We start from the raw sequence: 15,488 nt of genomic DNA, 5'->3' as shown, positions 1-15,488 counted from the left end.
CTGTGACTTCTGCAGAGGCTGGTGGACCTGGCTCAAGGGCAGCTCAGGCAGCCCCTGCGCCAGGAGCACCGGCAGCTGCTGGAGCAGTCTTGGGGGCCCCCCCCCCGCCAGCACCAGAGTCCCCAGAGGGGACAGGGGGTTGGGGCACTGGATGGGATGAGGCAGGCTCTGGATGATGCTTAGCTGGGGGGCTCCCCAGAAGCAGTGACATCACCCTCGCTCAGCTGCTAGGTGGAGGCGTGACCTAGGAGCTCTGTGGGCTGCCTCCACACAGAGCGCTGGCTTCGCAGCTCCCATTGGCTGGGACCTGCAGCCAATGGGAGCTGTGGGGGAGGTGCCTGCATGCAGAGGCAGCATGCAGAGCTGCCTGGCCACCCCTCCGCCTAGCAGCTGTGCGAGGGGGATGTCATCGCTTCCAGGGATCCCACCTCATCCTGTCCCATGCCACAACCCCCGCCCCTCCCCTTCACCCTCCCCCAAGCAGCCAGAACATCCTCCCCAAGTTTTATTCACTGGTGTTTTTAGTAAAAGTCACAGACAGGTCAGGGGCCAAGAATTTTTGTTTATTGCCCGTGACCTGTCCGTGACTTTTACTAAAAATACCCATGACTAAAACGTAGCTTAGTTATAGGGTAATAGTTAAGTGTTTGTTCTGAAACTGGAAACCTCCCCAGTTAGGAGAGGAGTATTAGCAAGTGTGATATACCAGTTTGCCCCACGAGGCATTATGTCCTGCCCAACAAAAGAAGGCCCATCGACACCACAAAAATCATTGTGAGACATCGGAGGACAAAAGACTTTGTGGATTGCTCGCTCCCCACCCACGAAAGTGCATGAGTAATTGTCCCATCAGCTTGACCTCTGGGGGAAGGGAATAAAAAACCCCTGGCAGGAAGAAACTGGGTCTTTATGATGCTTGGACTCTGAGGGGCAAAGATTTCTAAGCATAAGCAAGGGATCCCCAGTGCTTGGCCTGGGTTAGCCTTGGAGGACTTACAGAGCTTGCATATTACAGCAGCTTCCATCCCCTTTTGAACTCTAAGGCTGGAACTCATTGGTATGTGTATGTTTATCATATTTACAAGGTTAAAGAACTCATTTCTTTTCCTTAGTTAATAGATCTGCACATAGTTTATTAGAGGATTGGCTACAAGTGTTGTCTTTGGAGTAGGACATGGGTAGGCAACCTATTGCCGAAGGCAGCGCACGAGCTGATTTTCAGTGGCACTCATACTGCCCGGGTCCTGGCCACCAGTCCGGGGGGCTCTGCAATTTAATTTAATTTTAAATGAAGCTTCTTAAACATTTAAAAAACCTTATTTACTTTAAATACAATAGTTTATATCATAGACTTATAGAAAGAGACCTTGTAAAAATGTTAAAATGTATGACTGGCACGCAAAACCTTAAATTAGAGTGAATAAATGAAGACTCGGCACAGCACTTCTGAAAGGTTGCTGACCCCTGGAGTAGGATCTAAGGTGCAATTGACTTGGAGTAAATGATCAGTTCTTTGGGACTGGGAGTAACCTGAATATTGTTGTGACTTTTGGTGTAAGTGATCATGTATCACAAAGGTAGGTTTACCTGGGTAGCAAGATAGATCGGAGTCCCCAAGGGGACAGTCTGTGACTCTAACTTAAGGCTGTTGTAATGCCTGAGGAGCTCACGCTTGATTGGTGAAATCTAAGTATAGAACTCATAGCCAGTTTGTGCTGTGTGCCCTGCTCAACAGTCTGCCCTGAGTTGGCACTCATGCTGTCTGGAGCCACTCCAGACAGCTTAACTGTCACTGTGTCAAATTCAGTCAAAGAAGATTAGAAGTTGTTAGTATGGGTAACATGCTGGCTAAGTCTGTCTTCCTCCAGGGCCTGATCCATAGAGACAAAAACCTTCTACTGCTACCATACAGTGGAGTTACTCCTTTAGCTCACGTGGCAGAGACCAATGTATTGGATCTAAGGATGTGGGGTTCAGTCTCCACAGACCCTCTTTTGGGGCAGGAGGGGACCATTACACATCTAATGGCTGTTTGGCCTATTTGAATTGAGCACAGTTCATAGGAGACAGGTGTCTGCCAACACAAGCATCCTTGTTAGCTCTCTCAGTAGATGGGCCAGGGATTGAATGGCCCATGGTCACTGAACTCCATCTCCTCTTGCCCTTAGGAAGAGTCTCCCCAGCACAGGGCTGATGCATGCTGGCAGGGCCGTATACGGGAAGTTCACCCCGTTGCTGCCTGTGCTGCATCTGCTCTGGGAACCAATCAGCTCCTGCTTTCCTTCTCCATTCTCATCCTGCAGCCAATTGTGGTGGGCCACAGTCCAGTCCCTGACCTTCATCATGGTCATCATGTATATTACAGTAGCCCCTAGTGGGCGCAGTTGAGACTGGGGCCCCCACGAAGGGAGTGCACTCACTGCTAGAGGGCCTCTACGGGGCCAGGCGTTGCATAGTGGCTCTCCCCATCTAGTATCCCCTGCTGACGGCCTCTCTGGTCCTCTGGTGGTCCGCCTCTTCCCACGATTGGGTCCTCCAGCCATGTCATAATTTCTGGAGTAACAAAGTCCTACCAACAGACATTCAATGTTGTTATATCAGATCTCTGGCCCCAATTCTGGGCCCCATGGTCCTTGCACGCCCTATGCTCAGGGGTTCCAGTCATCCTTTTGTCCTCTTGTTCAGCCTGTGTCACCATCCCAGTGGCTGGTAGGGAAATGCAGGTTCCAGCCTGGGGATCCTATAACCAGTATCCCCAGTCTGCTCAGTCCTACATATTGCGGCTACTTCTCTAGGCTTCCTCCTACTCAACCTCTCTCAGGTCTTCTCCCCACAACCTCTGCAGGCTCACCTGTCTCTCAGGGCCCCAAATTAAAGCCTAATCTTGAACATAGTGCCATAATCTTGAACACTAGAGCTACCTGGCCCATCTCTATTTCCATCCCTCTTCTGGTGGCAGCAGCTCCCTGGTCCTGTTGTGGTCACAGGGCCTGCCAATTTACCCTCACTGAGAGCTCAACTGTCAAGTCATTGTGAGGTCATAAGATGTCACAATCACCTCCAACGACAGATGGGGATGGGGAAAGGGAGACAGACTGGACTGGTCCAAATGAAAAGGCCGATTGCTATAACGCTAGGACTGTGTTAGGACCATGTCTGGTAAACCAGAAAAGTGTGGAACCGAAAATCAGTGAACCAAATGTGGTGTGTTGGATACGAGGCCTACAGGGTGGACGAGATAATGACGGGGTGGGCCACTGCTCCCTTTGTGGGACCTTCAGAAAAGAGACTCTCCTCTTTGGGAGAGAAATTGGCTACTGGAGCAAGCTGCATGGCTGCCTCCCCCATCTCCTGAGACCCCCGTGTCTTTGTCAGCCTGATCTTGAGAGATGTCCTGACCGGACTGGACCAGCAAGAGGGACCCAGACAGGGGTGAAAGTAACTTAAAGGACTTACCGGTATTCTGGAGTCCTTAGGAGGGGGCGGGGCCTCTACCAGAAGAGGTGGGGCCTTTAAATACCTAGACGCTTTAAATCAGGATTTAAAGAGCCTGGGGCCAGGGCTAGGGTAGCAGCAGCTGGGAGCCCCAGGCCCTTTAAATCACCCCTGGAGCTACCAGCTGCAGAGGCAGCTGGGAGCCCTGGGGGTGATTTAAACGGCCTGGGGCTCCAGCTGCTACTACCGCAGCGGAGCCCGGGCACTTTAAATCACCATCAGAGGGGGCTCCGGCCTCTGGCAGAGCTTGAAAGGGCCCAGGGCTCCACTGCAGTAGCGTCAGCCGGGAACCCCTGGCCCTTTAAATCACTGCCAGAGCCCTGCTGCCACCACCCCAAGGCTCTAGCACTGGGTTTGGGTGGCGATTTAAAGGGCCCCAGAGGGTAGCAGCCATGGGAGCTGAGAGCCCTTTAAATCACCACCGGAGCCACACTGCCAGAGCCCCGGGGTAGCAGCGGCAGCCGGGGGCTTGGACGGTGATTTAAAGGGCCCGGGGCTCCAGCTGCTGCTACTACCCCGAGCCCTTTAAATCATCCCCGGAGCCCTGGGGAGGTGGTGGCAGGTCTCCGGCGGCTATTTTAAGGGCCAGGACTGTAGTGGCTGCTGCAGCCCTGGATCCTTTAAGTAGCTGCTGGAACCCTGCCACACTGCCCCAGGGCTCCGGGGATGATTTAAAGGGTCTGGGGTGGTAGCTGCGGCAGGGGCCTTGAGCCCTTTATATCGCTGCCCAAGTCCTGCTGCCGCTTTCCCAGGGCTTTGGCAGCAGGGCTCTGGTGGCTATTTAAAGGGCCCGGGGCTCCAGCCATTGCTGGGAGCCCCAGGCTCTTTAAATTGCCGCCAGGGGAATCCAGGCCACCCCGGTACGGTGCACCAGCTTACTTTCATCTCTGGACCCAGATGACATGGCTATCTCCACCAGCTCCAGCCGAATTCCAACCACCATCTGGGATGAAACAGGATCGGACTTTAACAACAGCAGCACCTTCAGCCCCTCTCGGCTAACTTCTCTCTTGACCCAAAGGACAGTGATGATCATCTCTGATATTAGCAGAGAGACTGTCCAACAAAGGGGTTTTCTTCTAAAAACTCCCTCCAGCTCAACGAAAGGGAACAAGGGATGTTGCTAAAAAGAGGTTTATTTAATACAGTACATTTTGGATGCTTTAACTATTCTTTTCCTGTATCCTTAATAAAGGGCTAGAAGGGTTTCTAATGGTGTGTTTGCCGTGGTACTAAGCAGACCGAGGTCTCTGTATACCAAACACTGCTTAACATTGGACAGTGACTGGATGATGTTAACACCTTTGGCCCGTATATTCCATCTAAATAAATACAACAGCTCTTGGGTCATTACACTAATTGAATCTATTTCCCTATGTTAAGTTCTCCTCACACCTTCTATGGGTCATCTCGATTATCACTTCAAAAGTTTTTATTTTTTTCTCCTGCTGATGATTAGAATCTTCCTGGTGGTATGCATACTTCCACCTTCTCGTGTTCTCTGTATGTCTAAATATCTCCTGTCTGTGTGTTCCATTCTATACATCTGAAGAAGTGGGCTGTAGCTCACCAAAGCTCATGCTGAAATAAATTTGTTAGTCTCTAAGGTGCCACAAGTCCTCCTGTTCTTTTTGCGGATACAGACTAACACGGCTGCTACTCTGAAAGCTCCTCCACAGCCTGTCCAGTTGCTCAGGACTATGGCTTCCTCAAAGCTCCCTGTGCTACATGCTTAGGGTGACCAAATGTCCTGATTTTATAGGGATTTTGGGGTCTTTTTCTTATATAGGTTTCTAGTACCCCCCACCCACTGTCCTGATTTTTCACACTTGCTGTCTGGTCACCCTGTACATGCTGCAGATGCCAATTCCCTTCAGGTAGCTATTTGGAGTTAAATGCAGAAGGGAGCCTTGTCTGTGTTAGGGGAAGAGAGGGCAAAGGGTTCGAGTTGCTCTTGGTTTCATAAGAACATAAGAACGGCCATACTGGGTCAGACCAAAGGTCCATCTAGCCCAGTATCCTGTCTACCGACAGTGGCCAATGCCAGGTGCCCCAGAGGGAGTTAACCTAACAGGTAATGATCAAGTGATCTCTCTCCTGCCATTTCCTTTTCCCTGGGCTACCTCAGAGGGAAGTACATGGGCTAATAGTTTTATAGATGGCCAGGGCTGCCCGGAGGGTGGGGGGGCAAGTGGGGCCATTTGCCCCAGGCCCTGCAGGGCCCCCCATGAAAATATAGTATTCTATAGATTGGAACTTTTTTTTTTTTTATGGAAGGGGGCCCTGAAATTGATTTGCCCTGGGCCCCCTGAATCATCTGGGTGGCCCTCTAGATGGTTCAGAGAGTGGCCTGGAGTGTCACTGATTCATCCCGTAAATTTAGAGCTCAGGCTATCCTTGGGATCAGAGGAAGGGAGGGGAGCGTCACTGTTGTGTAACTGCCACCACCAGGCCTGGAGAAGGGGGGCACAGGGTGCGGTTCTGAGCGTGACTGGCATACGGCAGGGTTGCCAAACTGAAGAAATCAAGCACCAGGCGATGCGGAATGCACGCAATTAGAGCTGGGTGAATCACTGGCTTTTCTGTGCAGTGACCCAACTGAAACATCCCAAATGCAAGTGGTTTGCGTTTCAGACGGAAACAAAACTCTTTTACTCATAGACTCTAGGACTGGAAGGGACCTCGAGAGGTCATCGAGTCCAGTCCCCTGCCCTCACGGCAGGACCAAATACTGTCTAGACCATCCCTAATAGACCTTTATCTAACCTACTCTTAAATATCTCCAGAGATGGAGATTCCACAACTTCCCTAGGCAATCTATTCCAGTGTTTAACTACCCTGACAGTTAGGAACTTTTCTCTAATGTCCAACCTAAATCTCCCTTGCTGCAGTTTAAGCCCATTGCTTCTTGTTCTATCATTAGAGGCTAAGGTGAACAAGTTTTCTCCCTCCTCCTGATGACACCCTTTTAGATACCTGAAAACTGCTATCATGTCCCCTCTCAGTCTTCTCTTTTCCAAACTAATCAAACCCAATTCTTTTCTTGGTTTATTTTTTCTTGCTGAAGCAAAACAACCCAAAACAGACTTTTTGTTCGGGTAGAAGGAAACATTTCGAAATGCCGTTTTTTTGGAGCGCTGCTTCGATTAGAATATGGCAATTCGAAAGGACCCAGCTTTTTTGAAAACAGATCCAAACCAAAATGAATTGCAAAACAATTCAACAGGACCTGGTTTATTCCAAAACAAAAATGGCAAAACGGTTCATTCGGAAAATGCGTAAAGGAAAACAGCCCAGAAACCAGATATCAAAGATTAAGAATCCCCCGTGCACTTTTTTTCTCTCTTGTGATTTTTTTTAATGAGTTTTTGGGGGCTGACTCATGAGTTTTTAAGCACTTGGGGTTGGCAGCACTGCCAACTACTGTGCCTTTGCTAGAAGCATCATGTCCCAAAACAGAGCGGGGAACTTCCCGGGAAACACCCACAGGTAGGGGCTGCGGTTGGTAGCTGCATTCCTTGCCTGCCTCACATCTCGGCTCTCCTGTCTTGAATCATCTTTGTGCCCCAGCCCATTGTGAGTCTCTGAGTAACAGTTAATACCCAGTCGCTGGGGCTGGTGCTGCAAGGTGGGGAAAGCTTTGCTAATCCATATCTACATAGGCAGCAACGTACTGGCCACGGAGTTTTGCGATGTGATCTCATTTGTTCGGTGCTTGGTGATCAACGCTCGCCTGTTCCCTTGGTGCAATGGAACCTGTCTCCCGGTCAGCTGGAAAAGCAGTGGGCTGACACGAGTCTGTCATGGGCCTCAACCACAGAAACAGTCGTCCTCGCTAATGGAGCAGCATGAATTGGCAGGAAAAAGCAGCTGGGCTCAGCCAGGCTTTTCCTCAAGGGCTAATCCTTATAACAAGGAGGAAGCCAGACTCTCTTTGCTGCGATGCCCACAAAAAACTGGGCAATGGTTAGGCCGCTGCTGTGCTGGGACCACTGCCAATGTGCTGACCCGTGTCTTGGCGTTTCCTTGTACTCCCCTGTCTGTATCCAAGCCCCTTGGGGCAGAGGCCGTCTTTTTGTTCTGGATTTGTCCAGTGCCAGGTGCATTGGGGTCCCAGTCCATGCCTGGTGCTCCTAGAGGCCATGGTAACACAACTAATAAGAAGTGAAGGAAACAGCTGGGACTCGGCTCAGGCCTACGAGCTTTGGGAACAGATTCCAACCTTCCAAGGCATCCCCCGCACTCTGAGCCAGACAAGGGGAAAACTGAGCAGCGTTTAACCCCTTGTTTGACTCATAGACTCATAGGTCAGAAGGGACCAATCTGATCATCTAGTCTGACCTCCTGCACAAGGCAGGCCACAGAACCCCACCCATCCAATTTTGTACAACCCCTATCCCAGGACCGAGTTATTGAAATCCTCAAAAATGGTTTGAAGACCTCAAGCTGCAGAGACACCACCAGCAAGCGACCCGTGCCCCACGCTGCAGGGGAAGGCGAAAAACCTCCAGGGCACCTGCCAATCCGCCCTGGAGGAAAATTCCTTCCCGACCCCAAATATGGCGATCAGCTAAACCCTGAGCATGTGGGCAAGAGTCACCAGCCAGCACCCAAGAAGGAGTTTGCTGGGAACCAGGTAGCGCTACTGGTCATTGTCACCTCCTGTCGATGACCGGGGCAGGGCAGCACTTTCTGCTGATGTGAGGAGGACGTGCTGGGAGAACTGTGCCTTTGGAATGCCTATCTCCTTCCTGACCTGCACTGCCAAATGGCAGCACAAGCCGGGGCCTGCCAGCAAGCAGGCAGGTTCCTCCATCTGTAGAAAAGGGCTGGGATAAGCTTGTTTGCTCTGCTCTGTTGATTAGCAGGAAATCTTAACTCATCCTGTTTGGCAACAGCTTGTTTCCTGGGTCAGCTTCTGGCCAGATGTGACGAATGTTTTCTCTTGAAGAGGTTTGCGTGGCTGCCACAGGAAGGATCCTCACCCTAAGCACAGAGACCGTGCTAAGACCGTGACTCATGGGAGTTAATGGGAAAGGTGGATTCTGAATGACAAGTTAGGGCTCCCAATTGTGACAGGGGTCCTCTGCCACTGATGGCTCCAAGGGGCCATTCCGCTGTTACTGGTTAGAAAGGGAGTTGAAAACATGCATCTGAATGATTGAATTGAATGCATCGTTGTCCCTTTTCACATGGACTCGATTGTCTCCGGTCAACCAGAAGTGCTCTGCTTTATGGCGTGTCTTCAAGTCACCAGGGCCTGATGAAATACATCCTAGAATACTTGAGGAGCTGACTGAGGAGATATCTGAGCCATTAGTGATGATCTTTGAAAAGCCATGGAAGACAGGAGAGACTCCAGAGGACTGGAAAAGGGCAAATATAGTGCCAGTCTGTAAAAAGAGGAATAAGGACAACCCAGGGAATTACAGACCAGTCAGCTTAACTTCAGTACTCAGAAATGGAGCAAATAATCAATTTGCAAACACCTATAAGATAATAAGGTGATAAATAATAGTCTGCATGGATTTGTCAAGAAGAAATTGTGTCACACCCAATTTAATAGCTTTCTCTGACAGGGTAACAAGCCTTGTGGATGGAGAAGTGGTAGATGTGGTATATCTTGACTTTAGTAAAGCTTTTGATACTGTCTTGTGTGATCTTCTCATAAACAACCTAGGAAAATACAACTTAGATGGTGCTACTATAAGGTGGGTGCATAACTGGTTGGAAAATCATTCTGAGAGAGTAGTTATCACTGGTTCAAAGTCCTGCTGGAAGGGCATAATGAGTGGAGTCCCACAGGGATCGGTTCTGGGTCCAGTTCTGTTTAATATTTTCATCAGTGATTTAGATAATGGCATAGAGAGTACATTTATATAGTTTGCGGACGATAACAAGCTGGAAGGGGTTGCAAGTTCTTTGGAGGATAAGATTAAAATTTAAAATGATCTGGAGAAATGGTTTGAAGTAAATAGGATGAAATTCACTAAGGACAAACGCAAAGTGCTCCACTTAGGAAGGAAACATCAGTTGCAAACATACACAAGGGGAAATGACTGATTAGGAAGGAGCACTGCAGAAAGGGATGTGGGGGGTCATAGTGGATCACAAGCTAAATATGAGTCAACATGTAACACTGCTACAAAAAAAGCAAACGTCATTCTGGGATGTATTAACAGGAGTGTTGTAAGCAAGATACAAGAAGTGATTCTTTCACTCTACTTTGTGCTGATTAAGCCTCAGATGGAGTGTTGTGTCCAGTTCTGGGCATCATATTTCAGGAAAGATGTAGACAAATTGGAGAAAGTCCAGAGAAGAGCAACAAAAACGATTGAAGGTCTAGAAAACACAACCTATGAGGGAAGATTGAAAAAATTGGGTTTGTTTAGTCTGGAGAAGAGAAGACTTAGAGGGGACATGATAATAGTTTTCAAGTACATAGAAGGTTGTTACAAGGAGGAGGGAGAAAAATTGTTCTTGTTAACCTCTGAGGATAGGACAAGAAGCAATGGGCTTAAATTGCAGCAAGGGAGGTTTAGGTTGGACATTAGGAAAAACTTCCTGATAGGGTGGTTAAGCACTGGAATAAATTGCCTAGGCAGGTTGTGGAATCTCCATCATTGGAGATTTTTAAGAGCAGGTTGGACAAAAACCTGTCAGGGATGGTCTAGATAATACTTAGTCCTGCTATGAGTGCAGGGGACTGGACTAGATGACCTCTCGAGGTCCCTTCCAATTCTATGATATAGACCTGTGAAAGATGCAGCAAGCTTTTTATGGTCCCAGGTTCAATTCCTTTCTCTGCCACAGACTTCCTGTGTAATCATGGGCAAGTGACTTTGGGGATCATTTTAAAAGTGCCTAAGTCACTTAGACTCTGATGCAGAGCTGGGCAAATAACTGATTTTTGGTGCGTTGGCAGTTCTGAAACAAATGGTGTGAGTCGAACTGCATCTGAAATGTTTCAGATTTTTCCTTGAATTGAAAAAGTTCATTACAGGCTTGTTCCAGAGCAGGGATTCCGAACGTGGGTCTCCCACGTCCTAGGTGAGGGCCCTCACCACTGAGCTAAGACCGCTGAGCAGTCTTCTACCGCTGCTACCTCCTCCTCCTCGTCGGGCCACTTTGTGAATGGCTCAAGCTAGTCATGTCAAATTTGTCAATACTTTCCAGTTGACCAAATCTTAATTTTTCCTCAAACAACTATTTGTCAGAGATATTTCTCCCAGCTTTCCTCCTAGGCCCTGGTGATTTTTAATGAGACTTAGGCTCCTAAGTCTCTTAGGTACTTTTTAGTCTCTCTCTAAGCCTCAGTGTCTCTGAGACCCTTCATCTTTCTGGGCCTCAGTTCCACATCTGTACATTAAATTCTGAGACGCTCAGATACTATGGCAATGTTAGCCATAGAAATCCCTTAGATTGATAAAGATCCACGTATTCCTATACGCACCCCTGCACACTTCCAGTGCTCTAACTTTGCTCAGGAAACCACCCCATGGAATAAGGCATTTACAGAGCATAAGAAAGCATTGCTAATTCCAACCACAAGGGAAGGCATCGGGTTTATAGGCAGATTTATTACCACTCTCCAGTGTGGTATTACCAACGTCTATTCCTACAAGCTGCCACAGCTGTACCCAGAGAAATGGGGATCAAACTTGTCACAAGTTAGGGCAACTGCACCTCTGTTCCCCCTCCGAGGTCTCTCGATGGCACCCACTCCTGGCTCCTCAGCCATCATCTTTCTTGGGCAGAGACCAGTGTCTCTCTTCCTCCTGATTCGGTTTTTTTCCAGGCTGCAGAATTCTCTGCCTATCCCGTGATATCCCCAGCAAGCCAGGTTGCTTAAACGGGCCAGCATCTGCACTTTGCTTTCTCTTAGAAGGCTATGAACAATGTAACTGCCAGCAGTATCAAGTTACCACACATCCTTTCTAAGCAAGCACCTTCATTCTTAAGCTAAAAGCATTACAGAGAAAACATTAAAATAATAAAGATCCTGCACATGCGCTAATAAGCCTACCAGAGATCACCCCCCAACTCTGGCAGGGGCTCTGGTAGAAGGCAGTCCTTCAAACTCCAACACATGGTGTGGTTACATAACAGCCTTAGATAAGAATTAACACCATCATGAATAGCTCAGGCTACGTCCACACTACAAATCACTTTGGTGCAACTTACAGTGCTCAGGGGTGTGAATAATCGATGCTTCCGAGCGCCGCAAGTTACACCGACTAAGCGTCCGTGTAGACAGTACCATGGCAGTTGGAGAATTTCTCCCGCAGACATAGCTACTGCCTCTCACGAAGGCAGGAGTTATTAAGCCAATGAAAGAGCTCTCTCCCGCCAGCTTAGAGCATCTTCATCAGAAGCATGACATCGGTGAAGCTGGCGCTGCTGTAAATGACATCGTGCAGACATAGCGTTAATCTTTCCTTTCTACCACTTCGGCCTTTGACCTTGAGATTCCAAGAACAGGCAATCACCAGACAGTGATCTCCTTCTCAGGACACAACTTCCAAAGGCTGGGTTTTTGTATAACCAGAGGTGGGAATTTGCATTCAACTCCCCGTAGAGATTCCCCAGGCAAACCACTTGACACTATTTGTCCCCAAAGCCCATTCTTGTCTGGCACATTGTTCATTACAGTCCTTTGAAGTTCATAACACTTCCCAGGGTTCAAGCCCCCTCTGCCTCCTAGGGAGAGGCTACATACAATCCCAACCCACAAGAATACATAAACCACATGTAAAAATACATTTAATGCAATGGACCCCAAACACACAAACTTAATTCAGTGAGGTTTCCCAAGACTATTGCAGGAAATTGCCATGTCTGTCACTGAGATGATTGGTAAAGTCTCTAAGTATTTTTTTTCGAGTGTAAATGAACTGGCTGATCCCTACCACCCACTCCCCCCGTCCCCCAATTGTGGGTCAAAAACTTGATGTAAATTGGGGAAATATTACATGAGTGAATATGTGTACACAGTTAATGGTGCTCACGGATAGGTAGCATAGTCCCTGGGTTTTGTAGGACCAGTAAGACTGCTTGTGCACCAGTGGCTCTCAGCCTTTCCAGATGACTGTACCCTTTTCAGGAGTCCCATTTGTCTTGCGCTCCCCCAAGTTTCACTTCACTTAAAAACTACTTGCTGACAAAATCCGACATCAAAATACCAAAGTGTCACAGCACACGATTACTGAAGAGTTGCTTATTGTCTCATTTTTAACCATATAATTATAAAATAAATCAATTGGAATATAAATATTGTACTTTCATTTCCGTGTATGGTTTATACTGCTCGATATACAAGTCACTGTATGAAGTTTTAGTTTGCATTGACTTTGCTTGTGCTTTTTATGTAGCCTGTTGTAAAACTAGGCAAATATCTAGATGAGTTGTACCCCTGGAAGATCTCCGCATACTTCCAAGGGTAAATGTACCCCCGGTTGAGAACTGCTGCGGGAATCAGTTTCTTTTGTGCCACTTTTGACACCAGATCTCAGCTGTACCTGCCCACACCAAAATACTGAATAAAATCTGCTCAGCACGTCTCCTCCATCATGGGGTACGGACTCCTGCAGTTTACAGCAGAAGCTTCCGTGGGTGCCGCTTACTGCACCCACAATCTTTGTCTTTACTGCGCCTTAGAACAGGAGCGGTCACAAGACCACAGTGTAGTTGTCTGGCTCCATAGCGTCTTTACGGAGCTGACATCGGGAGCGGACGGGATTTCCAGCTGCGCCAGTAACTGAATTTCATCCTCTGCCTCAGATCAGCCCCGAAGGACGCCACGTCGTTCAATGTCCGTAGCACCCCTGGTGTTGACGTCTATATTGTCCACAACCCTCAAGTTGCCAAGGTACCGACGTGCGTGCCCAGATGGCCCCTGGATGTCGGGGTGGAGGTGGTGGTGACTATGAAGGCACCAAGCGATGCTGTCAATGATAACAAGGTGATTTTGTCGTGGAGGGGGACGCACCCATGGAAAACACAATGTCAAACTTCCACTACACAGGAGCAAAGAGCTGTTACTCAGGTCTTGGACCAGGCAAGAGGGTGTTTGAAGTAGGTCAGCAGACACTGTGCCTTGGCTGGTGAAATGTCTGCTTGCTAAGGGTGCCCATGTCCTGGGTGTTAGATTGAGTGGGGTATCCCATGAATCCCTGGGTGATGCGTTCCCATACGGGACTTCCGTCACCTCACTGACCGAGAGAACAGCCCAGTTGTAAAACCGCTTCATTTCAGCAGCCTGGACCTGCTGCTTTGGGGTGTTTATTATTTAGCCTCATTATCCTGTTGTGCATTTCCATGAGGGAGCAATAGGACTCTAATCTGCATTAGTATTTGTATTACAGTAGCACTGACAGGTCGCCTTGTGCGAGGTGCAGTACGAACACAAGTGAGAGACCGTCCCTGCCCACAAGAGCTGCCTAAATTAGTGGTTTTCAAGATGTTTTCCATTTGCAGACCCCTCAAAAATGTTGAATGGAGGTGAGGACCCCTTTGGAAATCTTAGACATAGTCTGCTGACCCCCAAGGGTCTGCGGACCACAGGTTGAAAACCACTGGTCTAAATGGAGAAGATAGGCAGTGGTATAAAGGAAGTATAATCCTCATTTCACAGATGGGGAACAGAGACGGAGAGAATAAGGGACTTGCCTGATGGCACAGAGCCACGGATTGAGCCCAGACCTCCTGAGTCCCGGCCCAGGTCCCAAGCCACATGACCATCCTCTCTGTCTTAAAATAATGGATTTTAATGAAGGAGTCATCTACACTCCCAGTTGCTCCCAGCGTCGAAAGTGGAAGACCACGTGCAAGACTCTCACTCTGGTCTCATCCGTGGCAGTGTTATGTCCCCAGGCTCTATCTGTTTTACTCTTAGCTTCGCTACAGGCGACAGTGTCCTGAAAGTGGTAGTGCTGATTGCAGTGTCTTTTGCAGGTTAGGATTTCATACTATGGGCAGGATGGGGGGCCTCCTATGCACAGAGCCATGCTCTACCTTACCTGTGTTGGTAAGTAGAACCTAAGAATCCATTTGTTCAATAAACTCAGCCCCAACGTGCCACTCCCTTGGGTGGGAGGACACATTTTTTATGCTGGTTTCTGGGTAGTCTGGCAAAAATATGTGTGGAGGAGGGTGGAAGTGGGGCACAGAAATTTCAATTTTTCAGTGGAAATTCAAAAGCCAAAATATTTCCATTTGGAAATGCTGCAACAATGACTCATGGGACTTATAGTTTGGGTGCCTCATGCTCTCATTCTCCTCTCTAGGCTAGGATCTCTGGTTAAACTACATCTCCCAGGAAGCACCACTGTCTCCCCATTGGGGAGAGGGCTGGTGCATTATGGCTGTCGCTGGCAATGGTGCATCCTGGGAGATGCAGCCCAGCCAGGAGCCTGGACCACAAGGGATAATGGGGATAAGAGGCACTTGGACTACAACTCCCATAAGGCATCATGGCAGCATTCCCACAGATTGGAAATATTTCAGGTTTTGGGTGTTCTGTTTTTTCAACGAAAAAAATGAAAATGTTCTGTGGAAAGCAAATGCTTTTCGTGAATACTTTCATTTAGTCAAAGACAGTTGTGATGGAAAATGTTCAAGCAGCCCTGCTCATAGGGACAGGCTAGCTGATCTGAGCCCCGTGCTTTAACGGAGACCAGTTCCCTTGTAGCTCCCACCTCTCCCCATTGAGCTGTGTTCACTCCAGGCCTTGTTTTGCCCTGTGGCTATGGGGGTTGCCCGCTTTTAAAGAAGCCTATAATGGCACGTACCCACCGAAGGATCCTCCGCTACCTCTGCTTTTGGTACTGAAGATCCCAAGCCTGGTGAGAAAATGGTCAAGTCCAGTTCATTGGTTCTCAGTGCCTTCCAGCCTGATGGGTTCTCTCCTTCTCTTGGGCCACTGCAGACATCTCCCTGGATGCTGATACAACTCGCAGTGGGGCGGTGAAGAGGAAAACAGCAGATAAGGTAAG

At 48.5% G+C, this 15,488-nt stretch overlaps 1 protein-coding gene across 2 annotated transcripts in view; it reads left to right on the top strand.

Moving 5' to 3' along the window:
* LOC127038621 (protein-arginine deiminase type-3-like) overlaps window positions 1–15,488 on the top strand; it is a 39,754-nt gene that overhangs the window by 2,145 nt on the left and 22,121 nt on the right. The window contains exons 2-4 of one of the 2 annotated variants that reach the window (XM_050931326.1): window positions 13,276–13,363; window positions 14,449–14,521; window positions 15,422–15,483. In XM_050931326.1, coding sequence (XP_050787283.1) covers window positions 13,276–13,363; window positions 14,449–14,521; window positions 15,422–15,483 — 223 coding nt within the window. Of the gene's footprint in view, window positions 1–13,275; window positions 13,457–14,448; window positions 14,522–15,421; window positions 15,484–15,488 lie in introns of both variants that reach the window. The other variant, XM_050931325.1, reaches the window with a different exon arrangement.

This window comes from Gopherus flavomarginatus, chromosome 21, assembly GCF_025201925.1.
Source record: "Gopherus flavomarginatus isolate rGopFla2 chromosome 21, rGopFla2.mat.asm, whole genome shotgun sequence".
NCBI lineage: Eukaryota > Metazoa > Chordata > Testudines > Testudinidae > Gopherus > Gopherus flavomarginatus.
The sequence above is the reverse complement of the archived record's forward strand: the minus strand, read 5'-3'. Positions and strand labels throughout refer to the sequence as shown.